Genomic DNA, 25,166 nt, shown 5'->3' with positions numbered 1-25,166 from the left:
TTAAAGTACTAATATTTTATTTAACCTAGATCTAAGCATTAAAGAAACTGAAACATAAGCCAGAAAGAAGCAGTATGCTTCCATGAGGCTGCTCAATAATCTGTCTGAAATATCATGTGGTGGTCTAGTTAATACCACTTCCACATTTTTGACTTCAGGATTTTTTGTTACTGTTATTATTTTGAAGATTACTTTTTTCCTCTTAGGATTTCTCAATGAGGTGACCTTAATGCCAAAACAAATCATTGGAGCTATTACACAAGAATTTAAGATGAAACAGTTTGCAAGAGCTCTTTTTTCCCCTTTTTTTTTCTTTCTTTTCTGCTTTCTTTTTATTGAGGGGTTAGGATAGGAACAGTGATCTAGCCGTCAGTATGGTAGTTGCTGCAGCCACTGCAAATAAATTTTAAATCTGAAGAGGCAGCTGACAGTTCTAATCAGGGAAGCACAAGACATAAAAAAAGCAAGTATGCAGGAAAAGGAGATGACGTTGTTATGCTCATATTCCTGTGACCTCTCTGCATGTGAACAGAACCATATAAGTGACTGTTTCTGCTCTCAGTATTCATGATATCTGAAAGTAGAATGTTTTATGTATTCCTAGCTACAAATATCTGCCATCTGGCAATACCAACCTGAACACTTTACTAACCACAGAGATACAATAATAGTGCTTCTGTGTTTTTGAAGCTTGTGAAGACATTTTTCTAAACAAATGCTCAAGTCTAAAAAGGAAAAACATGATAATTCTAATAAAAATACAAAATTAGAATTAGTTTTCTTTATGAAGATATTATTTGCAACTTTTGAGTTTTGAATGATGCAGTAATCTCACCAAGAACAGAAGCTGTAGCTTGGATGAAAAGATGGACGTTGATTAAATTTCTGCGTGCATGCAGCTCTGGATGGGCTTCCAACAGTTTGCAGACATAAACCTTGGATGTGCACACAGCATTCTGCATTATCATCCTAATTCTTACATTTGTCTTATTTACTGCTTATGGTACATTTGTGATGTGGATAAAATGTACTTATGTCCTGCCTCACTTATCAATTGCATTTTACTGTAGGACTGAGACTAGAACTAGGACCTTAGAATAAACACAGATTGCCTATGGGACCAGCAAGTACCTTCTTCTACAGAAAAGAATAAGATGCACTGTATGATTTAAAGTTGTATTTTTCTGTGAGTACTAATTTATTCAAGGTTAATTCCTATTCCAAAAAATCCCATCGAAGGAAGGCAGTTTTTAGTTTAAGTGAGCAACGGACAGATGTGCTAAGCCTTTAGAATACTACAAATGTCTTTGCTACACGTTAAAGGGCTGTGTCTGGTTGTCAGCCATAATCAGGATTCTGCATAAGGACTGGAGTCAGGTTTTGCAGGTAATACCAGGCCTGATTTGCATTCCTGCTTACTGCAGAAGAACTGTAGGCAGCAAGTGCTTTTTGAGCCTCGATATAATTCCACAGAAAAAAAAACCGAGGCTACTTTCAAATATAAAATTACTGAAAGAGAAAGCTATCATTAATCATGCACACACAGAGAAAAAGAAAATTGAGTGTACAGACCCTGTGCAGTGCTGACAGTTGCATCAACCAATTTGCATTTTTCACTGCACTCTCCTGGTGACTTGTCATCAGAAGCCAAGTGACATTCCACACAGCTCCTGCAGAAAATAATTCAGCAGCCCATCAATCTCTGCCTGTCACAGAGCAACAATATAAAAGGCAGTGTGTATGCATCTGCATTTTAAAAAGAAGCTAAACAAAAGGTCTTGTGCTATGGATACAGTACTTCTCAGAAAAATGATAGGTATTGCCAACAACAATAAAAAACAATAACAAAGAAAAAAAAAAAAGCCCAACCAAAAAACCACCAAAACAAAACCAACCACCCCACCCCCCGTCCGAATTGTGGATATGCTCTTTCTTGTCCTCTCTTCTTTCCCAGCTTATTAGCTACCAAACAGAACCCCCAGGCAACATTATTCATGTTGGTCTATCAAAGACATGGGGTTACTCACACATAACATTAATTTTCAAAAATAAATATTCTGAGCTGAGCTCATGCTAAATACCACTCGAAGGAATGCCTATCAGATGAACAATATCTGAAATAGACTTCAGAGACATCAAGCTGGGGCACCTACTATAAATCTTCTTTTGTTGAAAGTCTGTTGAATAATGCATTAAGACACTTTCAGGTGCCTCAACAGATGTCTCTTGAATATGATTACTTGTCTCAAGAATTACTTAGATCCTAATTATACTAATGCAATTTATGGGCAAATTATTTACTTTATTTAATGGTGAAATGACTGAAATATTATTTAAAAACACAGAGTCTAAATAAGTTCCTTTAGAAGACTCTGAAATTACTAGAAATTCAATGTGGATTTTAATAAATCCAGAGTTTATGCATGGAAAAAGGAAACAATTAATAATTCATATATGAACATTCTTGATGTAAAATGTATCTTGCTGGTTCTTCATAAATAGCTTCAGCCAGATTGAGGTGCTGAGATTCTGAGAAGCAGCTTGAAGGACAGACTGCTTGAAAAAAAGAGAAAAGACAACTGCAATAAAACATTCTCCAAAAAACTGTCCTTCTCCTGTTGTGTTGAGTTACATATATCCATGGGAACATGCTTATCCTCATAGGATGAAGACGACCTTATCACTGGCTCTGGAGATGGCAAATAGTGAAAGCCAGAGGGTAATGGGATAACTTCTATCTCATGGAGACAAATTAAGTGTTGGTGGTGGTTTTGTCATATTTGTCATGTTTCTCAAACTATTGCTCTTTTTCTCAGCTTCCTAGCCGTTGCTCTCCTTCCCCTCTGACCTCGTCTTTCAGCGGTCCCAGGTACACTAACCAGGTATTCCCAATGTTCTCTCTCTTTTGGCTTGCCTTGCCCTGTATTCTAGCAAGGGAAGTCACTGAAATAGAGATAAAAGATCTAATGTTGCATACAATATGCATGTTTAAATAGCTAATGTAATGCCCACTGTGTAACTTTTGATTTCTTATTCTCTGCCAAATAGGGCAAAGAAAAGCAGCAGCATTGTCCTCCATGTTTGGAGCAGTTTCATGCAGGAGTTCTCTTTGAACAAACAGATAGGTCAAATTTAGCACTAACAGTAATGACAGTTTAATCATGTGCCACAGAATAACTTCTCATCTCAGATGCAGTGTAGGCAGACATGAAAATACAGTGGTGGTGAGCTAGCAGGGGAGAGAAATGTGCCTCAACTCTAAATAAGAAGCCATGACATCATCATGAAGCATTAATGCAATTTACACTATCTTGGTGCTCAGCAAGTGAAACCAGGGCCATTAATAACATGCATTCTGTGAAATCTAATTCAGCTTCTAAGCTTAAATTTCTACTGAACACTGCTCATTTAGAATCTACTTTAGTCCTGCAAGAGTTCATGTAATACATGCATAAGCATGGGTTATCTGTTTTTATAAGGCCACAATTCTGATTAGCTGTACAGCCAAGGACTGCAGTGGAAGTACAATGTTTTACTTGTGGTGCTTGAAGGCGCTTAAATTGTTTTCCATAAAGTTGTTTGGTACGTGAGATAAATGTTTGATGCACAAGTTAGGACTGCCTCTCAAATGGCATGGGAGGCTCTTGTGTTCTAGTGTGTAAATCCAATTTCAAGAAGCAGCAGTAAGCACACTGCTGAGGCACTGTAGGATATACGTATCTGGCTGATAGAAACATTAGAGACATGAACTTATGACATTACCGCCTGGAATTGCAAGGGTCACCGCAGAGAGGACATTTCTCACACGTTTGGCCTGAAGCACCTGGGTGGGTGCAAGCACACGATCCACAGATGCATTCGCCTCTCCCACTGCACAGTGTTCCATCCTCAGCAATGCAGGTGCTGGTGTCAGTTGTGCAATTACAATATTCACCAGTCCATCCACTGTGGCATGTGCATTCCCCACAGTCACAGTCACCATTGCCTGGAAAAACATTTATTATACTTCAAATCAGTCTCCTCCTAAGAATGATGCCCTTAAAAATCATTCTCCATACTAGCAGCTACTTTCCCCTGTCTAACTCTTCTAACTCTTAAACATCTTTCTTTCTCCCCCATCACTTTCAGCTTTAAATCAAAGAATCACAGTTTTTGTTTAGACTGGCTGTAAGCCAGTGCAGCCTCATTCTGTTCACTGGAGTTCTCCACGTAGATTTTATCTCCTGACAGCGCACAACCTAATGAGTAAATCCTCTTTCATTTATTGCAGCATGATTTCAACCTATCTATTCAGCACAGTCTCATTGCCAGTTCCTGCCAGTTTAATCCTTATTGCCATTGTTTCAACAGAATCACTTCTGGCTTACAATGGCGTAGTACAGGAAGGAAATAAAAAAAGTATTAATACAAGTTCTAATTTCTGACCGTATCTTACTAAGATAAACTAAGAATCATTGAGTTAACTGGGTTAAAATTATAAAAATATCAGAATTATCCCAAAAGTAGTTAATTAAGATCAATTCATTAAGACTGATATGCTCTGATAATTATGTCAGAGTGAAATTGTACACTGCCAAACACTAATGTATATCAATATACTTAAAAATTCTTGGAGCTACAGTCATGTGCAGCCATTAAAAGTCTGGCCCAGGTAGCTGATATGCTCCAATAAAGCCAGGACAGCTTAGAGTAGCTATGGAATTGTTAAAAGTTTCTTGTTTTAAGTCTAAAGATCACTCAGGAATAGTAAATTACACTTTATATAGAACTGATTGAAACTGCATATGTAGATTCACAAGCTGTAGATTCACAAGCTCATAGCTGTAGATTCACAAGCTCATAGCTAAGAATGAGACAATAAAGCTCTAAAATGCAGACAGTAAAATAGTGCCAAGCAAGGGACTGTACCTCCACACTGGAGCCCTCTGTGCCTCACACAGGAGAAGTCATCACATTCACAGCGTGGCCCATACACCTTCCCGTACAAGGATGGGTGGCAAACGCACTGCCCACAGTAGCAGTCACCTCTGCCACTGCAGGAGCTCTGCTCTGCCGAGCCCTTGCAGGAGCTGATGCTGAGTGAGCTCTCATCACATTCACAGCGTGGCCCCACATAGCCTGGGCTGCAGACACACACGCCACACTCAAATGATCCTTTCCCTTGGTTGCATTTTGGGCTGTTCCTCTCAGCCTTAGTGCGACAGTTGCAGCTGCACTGGGGATAAATTTCCATTTCCAGGGTGTCACTGAGCCCCACTGGTTTTATCACAATGTGCCTTTTGGTTTTTTCACAAGAGGAGAGACTTACAGTCACATTGAAAGACACCTGGAACACAAAACAGTGGCTGTTTAGTGCTGCAGCACACGTAACTCTGCAGAGTGCTCTGGAAGCACATGCAGAGGACAGAACAACAGGGCTGTAGATACCACACCTACTGTTTTTTAACTTATTTGGAGGAAAATTAACAAAGAGGAAACTCTCTACCTTGGTGTCCTCAGTTCTGTGGACTTGCCTTTTGAAAATGCATTCTTTACTTACTGTGTCTCCCACTTTCACATGAGAACATTTCTTCTGATGTGGAAAAATGGTCCTATTGTTACAGATGGCTGTGAAAGAGAGGTTGAGCCCTCCTGTGTCTCCCAAGACTTCCAGCTCCACCTCGGACCTCAGCTCCTTAAAGGAAGAAGGTTTGAGATGAATGGAGTAATAATACTGCAAAGTACCCCTGATGCTCCATGTTTGTGTAACACGGACTGCAACTTATCCCAGCTTATGCAGGAGTAAATTTGTGGGTTTGGCACTTCACATACAAACTTTTCTGTTGCAAGAGAAATGAGGACCAGGCCAAACACAAGTGCCAACAGAACTGTTTCAGTGGAATGCAATGCTGGTATCAGTTTAATGTCCATTGTCATAGGACTTGCAGGAGAAGAGATTCAATGTTTTATTAAACCATCTTTCATGACTAGGTGCTCTGCTGATTGATAGAGGTTCTCCTTTAGCTCTGTACTTACAGAGAAACGGATTTATGTCCCTGATTTTGCATTGCTTGCACTGGGCTTTCCCTGATTAGCAAGCCTGTGTCAATATTGCTCCCTCTTTATCTCCCCTGACAGAATAAAACCTCACAATCTCATTGCAGAGCAGGCTCTGAGTTCAGGTTTAGCTTAGTGCAGGACCTCTGCGAGTTAGCCCAGCATTTCCAGTGCCAGAGCCAGCATCAAGCCCCACTGTGAGCTCCTGCAGCTGAGGGGACTCACTCCCTTCCTTTTTTGTCTTGATGGAAATTCCTGTTTCATGAGCTATTTTAAATTCTATTCAGCAACGTTCTCATTTCTCATATTGATTTGTTCAATTAAACTTTAATTTCTTAAATGAAAAACTGACTTCCTGAACTCTCTCATATCAGGTTTTTGTATTTAACTCTTTAAAACGTTTTATAGTATCATTGCTTAAACGGCTTAACCTTAATCCAAAGCCTGTGGCAGACCATGGGGAATTCCCTATGACTTCATTGGACTGTGGAGCCAGTAAATGGAAATTTTTCAAAAGTACCTCAGTAATTCTTGAACAAAAGTCTCACTGACTTGGCTTTGTGCTCTTGCAAGCTTAATTGCTTTACAAAATACCCCCTGCACTTCAATCAGAGTATGAGGAGCATGCTGACATTACTTCAGTGAGTCATTCTAGTAATGGCATTGGGTGACTCACCAGAGTAAAGGTCTGGTAGGGTAAAACAAATAGAATAGGTATAAACCTGCATAAACAAATACTCCCTGTCCTTTGTACATGTCCTGGGTTCCCTGGAAATTTGTCTTAGGATTGTGTTTGGTAGAATTTCTGTAACATCTTTTAATCTGGAAAACCTTGCCAGTAAACCAATACAAGACCTGGCATGCAAGACATTCATGTAATACCCAGAGTTCTTTCCAGCAGGCACCCAGAGGACTAAAACTCTGGTCCAGGCATCAGGTTTGTAATGGTGATAGATCTAGACATGCCAAATTTTCCCTTTATTCATTTTAGACTTAGGTGCTTATGCTACTATTGAAACAGTGCAGAGAGTCTTAGATAACAGTATGTTTGCCATAGCTGGGCTCTCAGAACAGGACCAAGTATAACAAACCTCTAGATAAAACTGTGAATGTTGGTGTGTGCTAATGTTATAGGAAATATCACCAAGTAGTCCCTCTTCCACCAGTTCAAATATAGTGCAACTGTGAGAGAAAATTAAATGCTCTTGAACACCAAGTCATAATACTCTGAATCCTGGTGGCTGGACTGTGTCATTTGGACACACCTTGCTGTTGTGAGAGGTCAAAATACGCACATTATGCCACCGAAAATCATTAGCTAAACTGTGACAAGCTCCAGTTTCTTAGATCTTAGATATCTGTGAAGACTTCGGTGCTGCTGGGCCATAGTTTGGGGACAAACAGCCTTAAGGCACTGACAGAGAAATATTTGTGGTTCAGAAATTTTTTTTCAATGAAATGACAGACAAACCACTGTAAAGTTGATTTTTAGTATATTATTTCTTTGGTCTCATTTTCCTGTAAATGAAAGACCAACCACTTTAAAAAGAGGAAAAAAAAAAAAAAAAGTGGAATTTTTCTGAAATTTGAAAATCCTGAAATAATTTTAACCAAACAGCCTGATATCTGTCACAACGCATCTTAGCCTACAGCTCTGCAATACGAAGTTATGCAGAATGCAGTATTAAACAAAGCAGGCAGAAATATGCTTGAGAAGAAAATGAATCATATTTGGAAAGAACACAAGAACTCCTTGCAACAAATATTTTGACAGCTCAGACTTTCCTAACTTGCTTACTTCCTCTCTCAAGATTTTAGATAGTAACACATGGTGAATGGTATTAGCAAACCTTGTGTTTGTACAGAAAGCAAAGATGAAAGCACTTTAAAAGCGTTAGAAGATTTAGCCTAACTCTATTCTTGGCTGAGAAATAGCTATTTATTCCTTTTTCTGTGGGTAAAGAAACAGAGGGCATTGGATTACACTGCTGAGAGCATCATGAAAAGCCTCTGACAAAAATGGAATGAGGTCTCCGTTCTGCATGTGACTTTTAATAGTAAGCCCACCCTCATTGTCCCACTCCCAGTCCAAAAGAATTCAGAGGTCTTCACTTCTGTCAAATAAGGTGGTTTTCAGAATTTTCTGCTTGGAAAATTTTCAATCATGAAGCAGTAAGATTGTTAACCTTTAATGAAGTTTGCTCTAGTAAATTTTGAGTGTGACATGTTGCTACTTGCACACTTTGTACATCTTGAAACACATGTGGGATTTTAAGAACCTATGAGCAACTCTGGTGCATGGTCCAAACATGCTGTACCTGAATGAGAACACAAGGAGTTGTGGCTTGGAGGCAGGAACACAGCTCCTGCAGCTGCCTCCCAGCCACTATGGGAGAAGACTCAGCGCTGAGCTCAGAGCCCCCCTGCAAACCCTGCCGACAGAAAGGATGAATCCAAGACCAGCTGAAGCAACCCAGGAATGGCACAAAGGTCACTACTGACAGCTCTGAAAGTTGATCTGCTCAAAGCATGCAGCAGCTAAAAAGACAAAAATGTCCTGGGTGTCATAAACAAGAATGCTGAGAACAAGACAGAGGGCATCGTTTTGCCTCTGTATACACTTTAGCATGCCCTGTTGTGCATGATGCAAGCTCTTCCGGTTTACATATCTCAGGAAGGACTGGTTGGAGTCAGGGAGGGTAAACAGAATGTCAACTGAAGTCACCAAGGAGATGGAGCAGCCAAGGAGAGACTTCAAAGGCTGGGATTGTCTAATTTGGAAAGATTGGTGGGAATGGAAGGTGTCTCAGTGGTAAAATATTCTGAAATCATGTAGAGATGAAAATATGATAAATGCAGAGCAGTTATTCACCAAACTATGTAAGAGCACAGCTAAGGTGCATCCAGAGAAACTTTAAAGCTTAGGGAGCGGTTTAAAGCTGTGTCATGATGCAGTGCAAATTAACTCCTTTTTTTTTTTTTTTTTCTCCACAGAAGGCAATGCAGACTGAAAATATCTGCAGGATCAAAAATAAATAAATAGGGAAAAAAATCGTGGACAGCAGGCTTTTATGCAGACACCAAAGGGAAGAGGCAAGGATGCACTCTTCAGCTTTCTATTGTGCCAGCAAGGTGGAAGGTGATGTGACACTGCAGTTAAAGGAAGCACCATTCTGCACTAAACACAATGGTACCACAAATGTGCCAGGTCACAACATTGGGAAAATTATTTTGATTTTTCATGTTCAGTGGTCAAATGTAGGAAGCTGTGCCTATACGTTAGAGTGCCAGCCTCGAGAAATCCTCGTGAGTCTAACAACATATTTGACATCAAGAAAAACCCTGGTGCCATTGGATGCTGAGCTTTGCTCATGTAAGGATTACACACACCTCCCCCCCCCCACACTCACTACAATTTGTATGCTCCCAATACTAACCTTAAAGTTCTTTGCATATTTAATTTTTCATAGGACAGAGAAGCTTGGGGTATTTTCATTTAATTAAAAAGATCACCAACTGGATTGCTTTTATGAGAGCTATAAGAATTAGAATAATTTGTTTCGCCTATCATCAAGACCAAAATAATTTTGATCTTGATGATGCCCATCTCGTTCAGGTGATAAAGGGAAGAGGGAAAAAAAAGTAAGGAAAGAAAAAGAAGCTATTTATAGAGAGTTATTTGGCATTGTAATGAATGTGTAGAGCAGGGTTTTAATAAATGGGAACTGAGATGTAAATTAATATATCTGTGTAAGACATGTAAAACTGGCTAAAAACATTCCCCTGCCAGAAGAGAACCAGACAGCCAGGATGCATTTTTACAAAGCTCTGAACAACAGTGCTGTGTTTCTGTTCCTGTCATCTTAACAGTTTTTCTTGATAATATCTAAACAAACCCATTTCAGCTCCTACAATCTGCTTTCCCAAAACCTCAGAACAGCCTCACAGGGGCAGCATCAAATTGCTAAAGCAGAGAAGAGCACTGAGCACAGGATAGTGTTTTTTTCCCCAGAGAGTCCTGCAGAGCAATTGTACATCTGCCATGCTGACAGCTACAGATTGTAAGAGAGTTCCTATTGAGGTATTGAACTAGGAGGCCTGAATACCTATATTAAAGGTGGCTTAAGAGTAGGTGTGTTATACAAGACTATGAAGAAGGCAAGACAGATGAGACACTGATGCAAATTTGGCATTCCAGCAGAACTACAGAATGACAGAAGGTTACCACAATTTTGTTTCCATGCTCACTTAATCCTCCTAAGGAATGAAACTTTTGCTGTTCAGGTCACCATTTAAGCATAAAAAATAATGTCCTTGTAATCAGTGTGTAAGAAGAATCAAAGACACGTACCGATGCAGACATACAGAAAGAAAACACATCATAATAACCTTACCTGATATGCAGCGATGATCAGCTGGAGAATATTTCCAGAATCTTTCTGTAGTCGTCCAACAGTAGCTCCAGGAATAAGCTTTGCATAGTTCTGAAAATACAAAAAATAATTTAAAGGACAGAAAAAAGACTAGATGGCAAGAAGCTACCATATGGCTAACCCCAAAATATATTGAAACCAACTAAAATAAATAATCATGATGTTTGAAGGACCCTTGCAGACTCAGTAACATACATCCTGCTGAAAAAGTTCCACAGGGAAGTGCTGATTTCATTGAAAATTAATGGGACCTATATTGTTAAATCACCTTTGTGTGCTTGGAAGCCTCATATTAGAGGTTTTTTTTTTCAGCTCTAATTTCTCAAATGGAGAAGGAAAAAATATTCTATCAACAGTTGTGCTTTTCTTTAATAAACATAACCAAACCCAGACCTGGCTGCCCTACTGCAGTACTGTTTGAGAGCCTCGGGCCCTACATTCAGTAGCAGCAAGCAACTGAACATCTTGAATTCTGATTACTGAGGGCACAGAAGTTAAGAAGATTAAACTAAGGGCTGCAGAAACTTTGAGCAAAGGCCCTTAAAAAGTTGCCACTGGTTTACATTTGCTGTACCACTCCACACATACCCCAGTGGTCTGTGGCTGTGATTGATCGTATGTTGACTTTACATTAATACTAGAGTGCCGATTAAATGATTTGTCTTAGTGATGATTTTTATTTCTTCTTCCATTAAATTTCACTGTTACACTAACGTGACATCTAGCACCTATATTTTAAACATGCTCAATCTTGCTTGATTGTTACCTATGTGAAGTTCTGTTATTTGTACCCTTGCCTTTGGAAAATGAGAAGTGTCCATGATTTAAAAACCAAACCAAACCAAACCCCCACACCAAAACCACAAAACACAAACCCCAACACGTTGTAATATTGGCATTTTAGGTTCCCCCTCCTCCCCAATTTATAATATCAATGCTGTTATTTTAACAGAAAAAAAAAATAATCCAGAGAGCTATTAATAAACTTGGATAATTCAATACCCTTATATCTCTCTTATACTTTACATCTTCCAAATCCCGTGATTACTTTATTTATTATGTATGGAATACTTATCATTCATTTGATTTCTAAAGTGCCATTGTAAATCACTGGGATTAACTGCATTACATTACAGCTGGTGAGCTTGCATTCCTGACTCCTCCTGTGATTAGTGCTCTCTCAAGGATTCTTAGAATATTGAAACTCCATTTTGTACACTTGGACTTTTCTGGAGATAGTTATAAGAAAAGACGATAAAACTGGAATTTAAAGGACAGCACCCTTTAATCTGTGGTATGCAAAACAAACAGCAGGGATAGACTGCTCTGAAGACTTTGCTCTATCTTTTCTCTTTGAACAGAAATTTTCTGCATGGTGATACAAGGATGATGTTGCAAGCCCAGTCTAAGTGTGTATTTGTAGTCCCTCGGTTAAGCCCTACCTTTTCGCAAATATTTCTGTTTCATTATTAACAAGGTGACACAGAGTGATGCTTTTAGAGTGTTACTATGGTAAAACAACCAAAAGATGCTATCAGATGTTATCTTTCAGCAAGTATTTACTAAAAGGTGAACTGCCGTTTTATAGAGGCACTCTGATGCATGCTAGTAAAATTTGACAGTTGCATATTTGAGTTCAGTGGGGTTATGCCTGACTTTTAGCAGTGTAAATCATATAAAAATTTTCATTATAAATAGAGCATCATGCCAAATTTATAAAAAGCATCTGAAATCCCATACAAATGTGGAGACTGGAGTGGTTTTAGCTCCATTTTCAGTATTGAAATGCAGTCTGAAAACCCCGATTTTCAAGCCACATTCTCCTGGGATAAAAGAAGGAATGATTTTATCCAAAAGAGATGAGTGTAAATTTGAAAAGAAGATTCAAGAGGGATTCTTTTCCCTTATCTAAATTAGAATATTTTTTTAAATAATTTTGCTTGAAAACACATAATACCAACAATAATAGCAACTGCTTCATGAAACCTTAAAGACCGCTGTTTTCTTTTATACCAAAATAGGATCTACACAGATTGTCAAAATATCATTGTTATAACGATATTCCCAGATGCTTTTTGAGTGAATAGCTTTCATAGAATAAAAACATTCCCTGCTGCTTTGGTAAGACCCAGCTGAGACGGAGGAAGCAAAAAGTTAGACATATGTGAATATATTTTAAAATATTCTTGGGGTTTTTTGGGGGGAAATAATTTAAATAAATAATCTCAAATTATCACAGCTCAGTGCAAGGAACTTCCTCCTCTCTCTTGCACTCAGTTTTGAGTGGCTTTATAAATATTGCTTTTAAAGTTCTTGTGGTCAGGGAGAGAATCAGATCTAAAGTTTCCCTCTCTCTTAGATTGCTGTGCAGTAGGCGGTTGCGTGGAAAGATTAAAGGTAACACCAGCTATGTTACAAGCATACATATGCTGTAGTTGTGCAATCCATCACATTTGTGTCTTCAGTAATAATGCATAATACATATAACTGAAAATTCAGTTGAAGAGGATCAAGAATATTAAATGACTGAATTATTTTGGTCTAAATTGTTGGGGATTATACAGAGCTAGAAATATAAAATATATATTTGTGAGTCTGAATGCTGCACTTAAGACAAATGGAATCTCTCAAGTCTATTTAAAGAGGTGCTTTCTATGTCCTCATGGTCATTTTAGTGTACCTTTGTCCCTAATAAATGAATTATAAATATCAATAGTCAGTTCTGGGGTCTGATATAATTAGATCAAGTAGATTTGAGAATAACACTCAGTGTCTTGTTTTGTTCTTTGTATGTTCTTAATCATGGCTACCTGTTTATTTACATTTATTACAAATTTGAATCATGCAGATGAAAACACAACATTATTGCCCTGCTTGCAGATTCTACATATACCTTTGAATGTGAGACTTATACATGATTTATATACTTGCTTTGACTGACTTTTCACATCATCTACAGGACAGAAAGCAGACTACATCAACTATAGCTATTCAAATGATAGAAAGCCGTGTTAAAAGATTAAAGCAGCAGATAAAATATATTGAATGGGATTACTATGTATCCTACAAGATAGAAGACAGTCACACTTTTTCTTCCCTAACAAAGAAAGTAACAAGAGCAAACTGTTCCCTAGTTAGTTTAACAATAGGTTGCATTTTTTGTTAGCTATAAATCTTTGTTTAGTGTTCCCAGTGGACAAAAGATGCTACCTGATAACTTTGATACTGGTGTAACACTGACACAGGGATACTGAAACAGAACCCCCCTGATAAGAACGCTGTTGGCCAACTCTGAGGGTGACTACTAGCAATTTCCAAGGGAAAATATAATCCCATCAGTAAGAGAAGTTTTTTAAGACAAAATAAGGCTCTATACATAAAAAAGCTACCTCCAAACAACCTGCTAGAACAATCTATATTCATGCAGCTCCCATTAAAATCAAGAAAGAAATATTTCTCTTGTCATCAATTTGGCCCTTGTTAGGAAATTGTTGAGCAATTGTGAGATCTGGTGAAAGTACACATTTTAACTAATCTGTGCTATGACTATAGAATGCCACTGCATTTGTAAGTGATTGAGTTCTACTATTATTGATCTAAATTTTCACAGTTTGGCTCAGTATTCAAGACGCACTTTTAAAAAGTCCAGCAATCAGTGCTCCAAAAGGCAAAAGGTTTCCTCCCTTGTCAAGACTGTAATCTGAGAATCTGCTTGTGAAAGGAGTGCTTTTTGAAACTTTTGTCAAACAGCTGGAGTATTAGTTTTACTCAAGACAACTCCACAACTGGAATCAGTTGCAGAAGCACTTCCCTGGTTACATAGAAACAGTGAAGCATCGTACAAGTGAACACCTCAAAGTATCTCATCTGCTCTCTCTGCTGTAACATAAGACCTTTATCCCTACCTTTCCTATTTTCCATGTGCTTATGACACCAAAGGAGCACCTTTCTTCTCATTCCTTTACTTAAACTAGCAGAATCACCCTTACTGCCTTCCTCTCTACAAACCTGAATAAATTTCTCTCCCACTATCCCTCTTCAGGCAGCGATATGTGCCCAGGCTAACATGTTAAGGCTGCAAATCCCTTTATTATCCTCAGTGAATTCTTATCTAGAATTCCTTTTTGCATGTGAAGATTACACTGAGCTGTGATAATTTGAGATTATTTATTTAAATTAATCCCCCCCCCAAAAAAAAAAAAGTCTTTTAAAATACATTCACATGTATCTAACTTTTTGCATCATCTGTCTCAGCTGAGTCTTACCCAAAGCAGCACAGAACGTTTTTATTCTGTGAAAGCTATTAACTCAAAAAGCATCTGCGAATATTGTGATAACACATATAACATAGATGTTACTGAGCCAGCAGCAGGACTGGACACAAAAGGAAATAGAAATTGCCAGTATCCTTCTTATTTTACCTTAGAGTTCGTCTGTTCATGTTTACTGCAAATAGCAGCCACTGGTGGCTTTGCCTCAGCTCACAGATGGAATAACCAACAGGCCCAAAGCAGAATGGGGCTTTAGGAGCACTTACAGCTGTGGAGGCTGAAAATAGTTGCCTACACAGATGACTGATGGAGCTGCAGGTATGAATGATATTCAGCTTATTAAAAATTCGGACTTTGCATATCCATAACCCCTGCTCAGCTCCTGTGACATAACTTCACAGAGCAGGGAATTACATCACAGCTCAGGATTCTACAAGCCTTAATGTAAAAAATTCCCATAATTGAGTGTTTTCCCTCAGTAGGCACAAGGGAGGATATGTGAAGGAAGAAGACTTTATCCATCATGCTTTGTATTTTTAACCATTTTGCTAGCTCCCTATTTGCCTCATTGGAAAGAGAAACAGAAACAAAGAAAAATTAATACAGCTCTCAGCAGAAAAAAATACCCCATGATCTCAGAGCTGAGCATGAACACAAGAGTGCTTTTCAGAATGTATTCTTGTTTTATAAAAGCAAGAAAAGGCTCAACTGTCCTCCACCCTTGTCAAATACAACAGACTAATCAATGATTACACTGAATAATTTAGCAATGCTTAGTTTGACAATCCTCCACTTAAAAAATCAGTGTGATTCAACTTGAAATCCAGTTTAAAGATTTCCTAAGAACATCAAAATCAATTCATGAAGAGGTACTTCCTAAGTAAAAGAGACTTCTTATAACAGATAATTTCCTAGGCATTCATTACATAAATATCTTGCAGAACCCCATCCTTCGCACTATCATTATGGTATCAGCTGTGAAAAGGTGTGAACTTGAAAACAAATATTGATGAACTGAAAGGTTTAGTTTGCTCACCTTGTATATGTGAACTTGCTCATTTGTTACAGCAAAAATTAACAGAACATTGTTTTGCACAAGTTTCTCAATTAATTGTCCAATTGTGGGATACTCCTGCAAGCACACAGAAGAGAGACACATCAACACATTTTTCATGCACATCCAGTTGCTAATTATCTCCCATGAAACACACATTTAAAAAATAATAATTAACACTGTACTCCCTGCATATTATAAACTATAATTAGGCACTAAATGTATACAAAATAAAAGACAGTGTGCATAATTTCCTCGTGTTGTTTTTAAGGAAACCCCTCTGAGAAAAGTACAGTTCCAAACTGCATACTGGGAACTTTGGCTCAGTAGCATCTATGATATATATGTAATCCAAAGACCAACACTGCACCAGAATGGCTGGGTGGGCATTTGCAATACAGTGAACACCATGGTGTATATATTTAGTACTTTTGAACGTTGCAACATAAGCTGTGAAGTTCTCCTACATGAACTGTATCCTACAAATTCCTAAACTCCTCCTGAATTGGCACCCTTATAGGGACCATAATCAACCAAAATTTTGCCTTTCCTGCATAAGGAAATATTAGTCAGTCCCATTCCATGTGTTCTCTGGGTTATCAGCAAAGGAATAAGAATTGTGCTTTATTTTTCTCTTAGTTATAAACTATCAACTCCATAAAACCATGCTGTGCTCTTTTTACTGAAATGCACAATTACAAATGAAATAGGTTACATAAATTATCTGGATTCCTCAAGTCTAACACATCTCAGTCAGAAAGGTATACTTCCATTAATTTTCTAAGTTGCTTGTGTTAATCTTTACATTTCCAGAGTGAGAGTTGTACAGAATTCATAGTAAATTACCAGAACAGTTGACATGGAATACTCATTATTATGGTCCAAATGACAGTTGCCATCATTAGGAATAACAATTCCTGCCAGTTTACTATCCATCCCAAAATGGGAATCGGCATCACTCACAAACACCAGCAAATGAAGAGAATCATTCCTCCATCCAATTTTTTCCTGTCATTAAAAAATACATCAGTTTAGCAGGGTGTGTCGTGCTCACGATATAGAAAAGCAGCAGAAGATTTGGAGAAGGAAATAATAGGGAGTGTCAAAAACATCACAACATCTCCTGAGTGATGATATTTGTTCCATTGTCTTTGGCTAACATTTTGTCTCTGGTGTTTAGTAAAAGACTGACCATGTTCATGTCAATCTGCTTATTACTCTAAGCACATTTAATCAAAAATATTTAAAGAAAAAACAATCAAGAAAACAGATGCAGCAGTTATACAGTTGTCTGCTGTTGTGTTTTTAATCCCTGACAATTAAAAAGAAACATATTGCAAAATGTATGTTTTACTTGACATAGCCAAAAGTATTTTCACTCAAATCTGATGGGGATCTTGAACTGCATTTTAAAAGTCTGGAATAGCAGTGATCCGCTGGTTCGAAATACAACCATATAATGCCAGAAGTGGTAATATACAAAATAAAGAATATTATACCTACAAGTTTCAATTACCTTACAAACAGCTGCTTGCATAATTGCATCAAAGCCTCCCTCTGGAGTGTCTATATTAGCAGAGATTCGCTGTCCTTTCACAATTTCATTGAATTTTTCAGCATCATTTGTTAGTGGCAAAACATGTTTGTATCCAAAGGTGGGTAAGCACTCGTATGGTACACTTCTACAAGATAAGGGAGAACAAGCTTATACATAATACAAAGTGAAAAATCACTACAATAGCTACTGGGTTAGGTTTTGACCATGTGTCTCTCTTCTCTCTCTGAGACAGATGTAGTGAAAAACCACAAGATAACCAGAGAGCATCCAGTGCAAACAGGTCTGCATAAAGCCTGGGAAATGCTTCCTAGAGCAGAGTAATTCAGACGGATAACAACCTCTAGTCTTTGCCATGCTTCTTGCTGTGCTTTCTTTTTATATTTAGAAGCACATTAGGATTTGTAGTCCCTTAATGGCTTCTGGAGAGCACCACCAAGCTTCTGAAGTCCTGCTCTAGCACAGCTTCTCTTAGGTTAGGAAAGAACTAGGGTTTGGGAGCTACTGCTAGACCATAAATGAAAAAGAAAAAATGGGGGGGGGAAGGGAAACCAACACTGATGTGTAAATGAAACTGCTATTCTGTATTGCATTTGAGTTTGCACCTGCTTAGTCATAGATTATCAATTAAATTCTTATATATATTTTAATATTCTAGCAAATTAAAGAAAGTAATATAAGTAAAATAAGTATTTGGCATACCTGTTCATTAACCCGCTAAGCATGTTTGTAACTAGCAGCTAAAACAAAGCAGAATCACTCCCACATTCCTCTCTCCAAGCAATGTAAGACTCAACAGAATAACAACTGGAGTGCAAAACTAAAAGAAACAAGTCTTGTTTCCCAACCTGACCCTGGAAGAGGGCAGAGGTTCCAGCTAAATTTAATATTATCCTAAAGATTAATATTACCACTTAAAGTGATATTATCACTTAAAGTTGGCATGCAAACAGATGTAGGTATTTCCCCTATCTACCTGCAAGGGTTGCTTATTTCTGCAGCTGTAGTTTTGATAAATGGTGAAACTGGTTTTTCAACAAAAGATCCAAAGCCCAGTCTGAAGTTGCTTGTCAGTTTTGACATTTCTTTAGAAAGAGTTGAACCCAGCTCTTTGATTGTGTTCAGATCATCATCCATGGAGGCCGAAAGATCCATGAGGTAATAGAGATCAACTGGATAATCTTCTGTTTGGCGAACCTTGATCTGTATTGTTTCTTCATGTCCTATTAAGGTCATGGGAAAATAGTATGCATATTAGCACTTCTACACAGAAATTACAAGACCTGCCAATTTCTTAATGATTTTTTATATATATACACATACATATATATATATATATATGGTAAAAATTATCCAACATTTTATATCACCAGTAGAATTAATAAACTAACTTCAAATATTCTCTGCCAATAAAAATGTGTTGGTTTTTTTTCCCCCCTAACCTGTTCTTCAGTAAAGCCACACCCATACATTATGAAGGATTTATGTGATTTAAAAAAAAATAATAGTTTTTAAAAATAATTTGGAAGAAAAATGTAAGAACATCACTTCAGCAGTATGGAGCTTTAGAAAATCCAGACATGAAGTGAAAACTAAAGGGAACACTTATGGGACATAAATTGTACTTCAGTAATGTAAAGAAAAGCAGAGTGTACACAAAGGTTTTCTTTTCAGCCTCCAACACTAAGATATGACCCAAGAGTCTCTCTTACATTTTTTCACTGCAGATTTTCTCCAGGGGAAAAAAAACCAAAAAACCAAAAGGTCACCTCTCAAGGACCCCGGAGCAGGTCTGGAGTGCTTCCATAAGCACCAGTACCTTGTAAATCCTTAGAGCAAGGTTTGTGCTGCCTCTAAAATACGCTGTATGCCACACCTGTGGGGAAAAGGCACCGGAGCAGGGTAGGGGGTTCCATTCTCTCCCTGTGACTTCAATGGCAAGAGAAAAGTAGAACTGAAAAAATTTATCCTTACTTTCATGATGTACCCAGCACTTCTGAAAGCATTTTGAACTCAGTTGAACCTAGTTTTCACCTGATAAGTCAACTGATCATTTTGGACTCAAAACATGATTTTTCATCTTTATTCTGTCAAGATTTTTTTTTAGACCACTCTTAGATGCTTCGACCAGGCTGGATGAGGCTCTGGCCAGCCTGATCTAGTGTGGGGTGTCCCTGCCCATGGCAGGGGGGTTGGAACTGGATGATCTTTGTGGTCCCTTCCAACCCTGACTGATACTATGATACAATGGCTGAAAAAAAGAAGATAATTCCCACACCTGTGAACTGCGTGACTTACCTGGTCGCAGCCTGAGAGTTACTTTTTGAGGAGAAATCTGTGTGACATCAGAATTGGTCTTCTGGGTTGCTACAGTTAGGGGCTTGTTTCTGTGCATTTCTACTTCTGAAATGGGAAATTCAATCAAATTCAACTGGCATCCTTTTGACAAAAGGTTTTCTGGAGTGTCACACCTCCCATGAACTCCAGCCAAGTCTGTGTAATTCTAAAGCAAACAGGAAAAAGAATGGATGAGTTAAATATATTTACTGACCAGCCAACCGCATCTGGTTGACAAAAGGTCAGTCCAATGCAGGGAACAGAAAGAAATGTACAAGTTAATGCAAGCTAGTACAGAAGTGCAGAAATCTAAATTTGCCCTTCATGGATCATGTTGCACAGGTGTATAATTAACGTAACTTATACTGATTTAGTATCCTGAGAGAAACTGCTGTGTTGTTGGGGAATGGGAATTGTGCTGCTCATTGCATTTGGCTTCTCACAGCACTGGAAATTATAACCTCTATGAGCCCCTCATTTTTTCTATTCTAGGATTATGGCACAAATTCATCAGATCTTTCCTAAACACTTTCAAACTGCTGAAGGAATATTATTTAATAACAGAAGAGGTCTCACAGATAATGAACTCCTACAAATTTTGTGACAAGCTGGCAAGGTATCCAGTGTTCACTGGTGTTTTTCTGACCTACTCTTTCTCCTCAACCTTTATTTAGCATGTTCACTGAAGCTGGTAGCAGATCCTTGTTGCTCTGCCTTGTGCCAAACAACCACAGCAGCCTCCCTCCAACAGCAGGCCTCCCACTATGCTCACATCTATCTGGTTACATTTGGCCCAGCATCCTACTTGATCTTCTCTTTTCTACTGGATTTGGGCAAGCAACCTGGGGTTCAGCCATTAAGCCACAAATATTCACTGAATTCATCACTGAATGACTTTCCACCCAAAGCAAAACAAATTTACTTTAAACCTATTAAAACCAGAACTGGTACCTTTCATCACTGATGCCTGAAAATTATCAAGGTTCATATACATTTTGGTGGAAGTGATGCTGAGAGAAACAGTGGCTTGTTATTCTACAGACTGAATCTGATGTCTTTGCTCACGCAAAACTCTCACCAGACGCTTCTTGAATTTAGTGCGCATAAAATCACGTACCACTATAAAACATTCACAGGGAGATCCATACCGTCTCCTTTAGTAACACATTTTGCAACTTTTGAAAACATGTGAAGAGGCAAACTCATACTTCAAATACAACTACAAGGTGTGTTTTTATCCTACGGAAAACGGTAGTTTCTCTGGAGGTATTTGTGTTTACTCTGACACTAAAGCTCCTACGCCTTTTGCACTCTTGATGACTTGTTCTTTAGCAAACAAGTGAATGAGCCTATGAACAAAGAAAAAAAAAATCATCTTTGCTACTACAGTTTTCAATATTTTCACAGGCTGGGTTTGGTTTTGTTTTGCTTTAAATCAATTGTGTTTCATGTGTGTTTTCTGAAAATACATGGTAATAGTCACAATTATGTGATCAAATTCCATTTCAAGAAAATCCTGGCTTGGTTGTTAAGAACAAACATAAAAACTATGGTAAACACACTAATGTGGGTGTGACTTTTTTCCCCATGGTAACATTTTTTTGCAAACCTCTCTATTATTTTTAGCAAACTTTTTTTTTAAGGGCTGTTTGATCTTTTTCAGCTACTTCATAAAGCTGCATGTTGATCCAATCCTAGGTGTCAGTTTGCTATTAAATATACATATATATATATATATATAAAACCCAGCAAAGATGTAAACCTGAAAGTGCCATGTAAAAGACTTACTCTACTGTTTCTGACAAGTTTTTAATTGTGACTGCTGACTATCTTGCTAACATCAGTGAACTAAGAGCCAAAATATTTATTATGAAGTAAGAAGATATGAGTTAGCATCATTTACAGGTGAAAGTTTTAAAAGCAGAAATCATAGAATCAGTCAGGGTTGGAAGGGGCCACAAGGATCATCTAGTTCCAACCCCCCTGCCATGGACAAGGACACCCCAACTAGATCAGGCTGTCCAGAGCCTCATCCAGCCTGGTCTTAAACACCTCCAGGGATGGGGCCTCAACCATCTCCCTGGACAACCCAGTCTAGGGCTTCCCCACACTCATGGTGAAGAACTTCCTCCTCATGTCCAGTTGGAATCTCCCCACCTCCAACTTCATTCCATTCCCTCTAGTGTTAAGCCCAGGGTTACACAGAGAGTCTGCAACAGATACATTAGAAACAAAACCCAGATTTTTTTATTTTTCTTTTAAACCCAGATTTTACCCAAAACATTTATACCAGTATGATACTAATTACCAACTGGACACTATTGTTGTACTTAAAATCAACCACAGATTCATCATTTGTGTATGCAAACTGACTGGAGCACTCTCTGTTTACACTGTCTGGCTTAGCATGTAATATGTAAAGTGCAGTCTGATCGTCTGGTCTTTCATTTGATGTCTGGTGCTTCATCATCACTGCTGTGGGTGAGTCAGCCCTGAGGCTGATGACCTGAGCCCCTCTAATAGCAGCTTTATTTCTGCCTTAGATAAGTTCTTGTGTGGTTGTGGGGTTTTTTTGTTTGGTTGGTTTTAGTTTTGGTGGTTTGTTCTGGGTTTTGGGTTTGTTTTTTTTGGGGGGGGTGTTGCTGTGGCTTTTTTAAACAAAAAACAAACAAACCCACAATGAATAATAGACCACAAAGTCTAGATTGAATTCCATTTTTGATTCCCAGCAAAGCTTCACTAAGCACTGCGTACATTACAAAAACATGAGCTGACCCAATTAAGTCAATACCTCATCAATCAGAGCTACTACAAACACTTCAAGTATTGCTTTGAAATTTTTTTGATATAATTTACTCTACCTCTTGAAAACACCAAGCACACTGTGGGCCGGAAAGCAAACAATCTTCACAAGTCACTGCGCTTTCCTGAGAACAGGTCCCTAGATATAAATCCAAGAAGATAAAAGACTATTAATAATGTGGTTAATCATTCAATTTATGAAGAATCCTGTCGTTCAGAGAATGAGGGAGGGGGAAAACACACATTTAACCATATTTAGGATTACTTATAAAATTCCTTCATAATGGAATTTCTCTTGGTAGAAGATTAACTAACAGAAATTAAACTCCCACAATTGGTGGCAATTAACATACTTTTGCATGCTTTATGGATGCCATGCACTGAGAACATGTTACTTATTTTCTCTAGTGCACCTGATAAAAGAGTTGCCTGTGTTTCTGGAATAGTGCAGGGAAGACATTTTCAACATAACCAGGGATATTAAAAGAAGAGATTTATATTCATCCTACACACTTAAAATTGCCTTGCTTGGGTCTGCAGATACTTGATATGATTTTAATTTATTGTACAAGTATCAAAGAAGCACTCAGTCATTTGTACAGTATTAAGTCTCTCAGTGGATTGAACAGCATTTAGTTGTCTTGCTCAAATGTCTGTCTCTTTCATATATGTTGTGCTATGTAACAACCACATAAATCTTAAGTGAATTTCCAGTTTTGCACTGCAGCAGTCAAACCAAAACCACCAAAAAAGCAAACAAAACCCCCCAAACAAACAAACAAGAAGAAAACCCAACAACAACAAAAAGATTTTGAAATAGATCTCCCTACCCCCAAACCTTACCTTGTGCATAGTTATTTCTTTGCAGAAATAAGAAACAGAGGTAAAGCAATTCAATCCCCATTCGTTTTCAGTGCTGACTGCGTGACAAGAAAATATTAGCGTGTCAGTTATCGTCTGCGTAAAGGTAGAATGTCATAAAACCCAGTACATTCCTAGCAGGTCTGTTCTCAGGTGGCACCTACACCAGATTGCTTGGAAACTTCAACCCGACAGGAACAGAGCATGAACAAAAGTGAAAACAAGAGCTACCTGGGCAGGTAAAGAGGACAAGCTTTGCATAAAGTAACATGAACATGGTTATCACTTCCTTGTTTCCCTGGACTCCTTATAAGGTAGAAGGGGAAAATTCATTCAGGTGAAGATTTCTGTCAGTCCCAGTCACTCTGGGTCCTAGAGCAAGCCAGCTGAGAGAGTGGGGGATTGTGTGTGCAGCAGGTGTTAAAAGGCTCTTCTAAAATAGGACCTTTAATTGTTACCTGAAAAACTGTTTTAGGTAGACAGATCATTATGATTGCCAAGTGAGTATATTTGGAGAGGTGTAAAAGTTCCACTTTTTCATATATCCTGATGTGGAGGGAAACTTATGAAGGCAACTGTAAAAAACAAAACAAACAAACAACAGACAAACAACCAAAACCCAGTCACTTATAACTGAGGACCTGGCTTCAGTAATTCAACATACAGAGTACTTTTATTTCATTACCATTGCAAACTGAAATGGAAATGCTGAAATTGTGGAGTTTTTAATATGTAGAGGGGCTAATTGCATTCCTAGTCCTGCAATTGACTTGGAAAAAAAATCATGGTGCTTTAATTCTTTTTAATAATTGGTCAAATATTCTGCAGCACAGATACAACAATATGGCAAGTTATTGTTATCTCTTTTATCCCCCTCAACCTGGAATGAAGGTAAAATATGCATTTCTTACAACCTTATTAAATGGAAATAAAACTTCTTATTTGTAGATTTCATCTCTTCCCATCTTTCATGCTCTGCTGTTGTCTGTTTTGAAAATCATTTGTTCAGGACAAGCACTCTCTTATCATAAGGGTTTGCAACAGACTCTACACACTGCTGCATAAAATTACAGTTTCTTCAGTTGTGTTGCTGGCCTGAAAACATAAATCCTTTTGTTTTTCTACAGTCAGAAATACTACCAAAGTTAGCTCGTAAGGACTAGCTTGCTCTCACTGAGAGAACTGACAAGATCAGATCTCCCTCTTCAGACTAATGGTAGCTGCAGTCTTGGGGCAGGATGTGACAGTAGGGATGGGCCTATACTAGTTAAAATCACCTGGAAACACACCCGGAAACATTCCTGGGCATTGAGGCCAGCTGGCAGAGAAAGACCTGAGTTTATACTTGCAAATTGCCTACTGGGACCATTCAAACAACTAAATTGTGCCCAGAAATTGTTTGTAGAGAGTGTTAATTGGAAGAGGTCAAATTCATGCTAGAGAGCATTTTAACAGTTTAATAGCATAGACGATCTTGTTCTAGTGCCTGGAATACTCCCAGGCACATCCAATTTCACTAGTGTTTACACAGTTTTCATAGCTGCTCATGCTGGATTACGTCAAGCCTACCTTTGTTCTGCCCTTGTGTTCCCACCCCTTCACTCCTACCAGTACTTATGTCCAAACAAACTGAGCTGATTCAGACTGATCCAATTAAAATATAAGGTGGGGAGATACTGGGTGGGTCTCTTGAATCATGTGGTTACCCAGTCCAGAGTGAGTGCCCAGGTCAAGTGAGGGAGCAGGAAAGACAGGCACAGTTGGCAGGAAAGGTGGAAAAGCATTAGGGTGAATGTAGCCCAGCTTAGGTTGTTGTA

At 38.3% G+C, this 25,166-nt stretch overlaps 1 protein-coding gene across 2 annotated transcripts in view; it reads right to left on the bottom strand.

Annotated features, from left to right (window-relative positions):
* ITGB6 (integrin subunit beta 6) overlaps positions 1-23,568 on the bottom strand; it is a 35,019-nt gene extending 11,451 nt beyond the window's left edge. For both annotated transcript variants that reach the window (XM_068138779.1, XM_068138780.1), the window contains exons 1-12: positions 23,332-23,568; positions 22,548-22,627; positions 19,648-19,852; positions 18,326-18,572; positions 17,311-17,476; positions 16,641-16,802; positions 15,777-15,872; positions 10,431-10,520; positions 5,540-5,674; positions 4,909-5,326; positions 3,763-3,985; positions 1,573-1,670 (exon numbers count right to left, since the gene is read on the bottom strand). In XM_068138779.1, the coding sequence (XP_067994880.1) occupies positions 1,573-1,670; positions 3,763-3,985; positions 4,909-5,326; positions 5,540-5,674; positions 10,431-10,520; positions 15,777-15,872; positions 16,641-16,802; positions 17,311-17,476; positions 18,326-18,572; positions 19,648-19,852; positions 22,548-22,627; positions 23,332-23,392 (1,981 nt within the window). In that variant the 5' untranslated portion in view covers positions 23,393-23,568. The remainder of the gene's footprint in view (positions 1-1,572; positions 1,671-3,762; positions 3,986-4,908; positions 5,327-5,539; positions 5,675-10,430; positions 10,521-15,776; positions 15,873-16,640; positions 16,803-17,310; positions 17,477-18,325; positions 18,573-19,647; positions 19,853-22,547; positions 22,628-23,331) is intronic.
* Positions 23,569-25,166: the final 1,598 nt, after the last annotated feature.

Source organism: Melanerpes formicivorus, unplaced genomic scaffold, assembly GCF_026170545.1.
Source record: "Melanerpes formicivorus ecotype bairdi unplaced genomic scaffold, bMelFor1.0.p_v2 SCAF_5, whole genome shotgun sequence".
In the NCBI taxonomy this organism is placed as follows: domain Eukaryota; kingdom Metazoa; phylum Chordata; class Aves; order Piciformes; family Picidae; genus Melanerpes; species Melanerpes formicivorus.
Note: the sequence above shows the minus strand (reverse complement) of the source record. Positions and strands in the feature narration are given on the sequence as shown.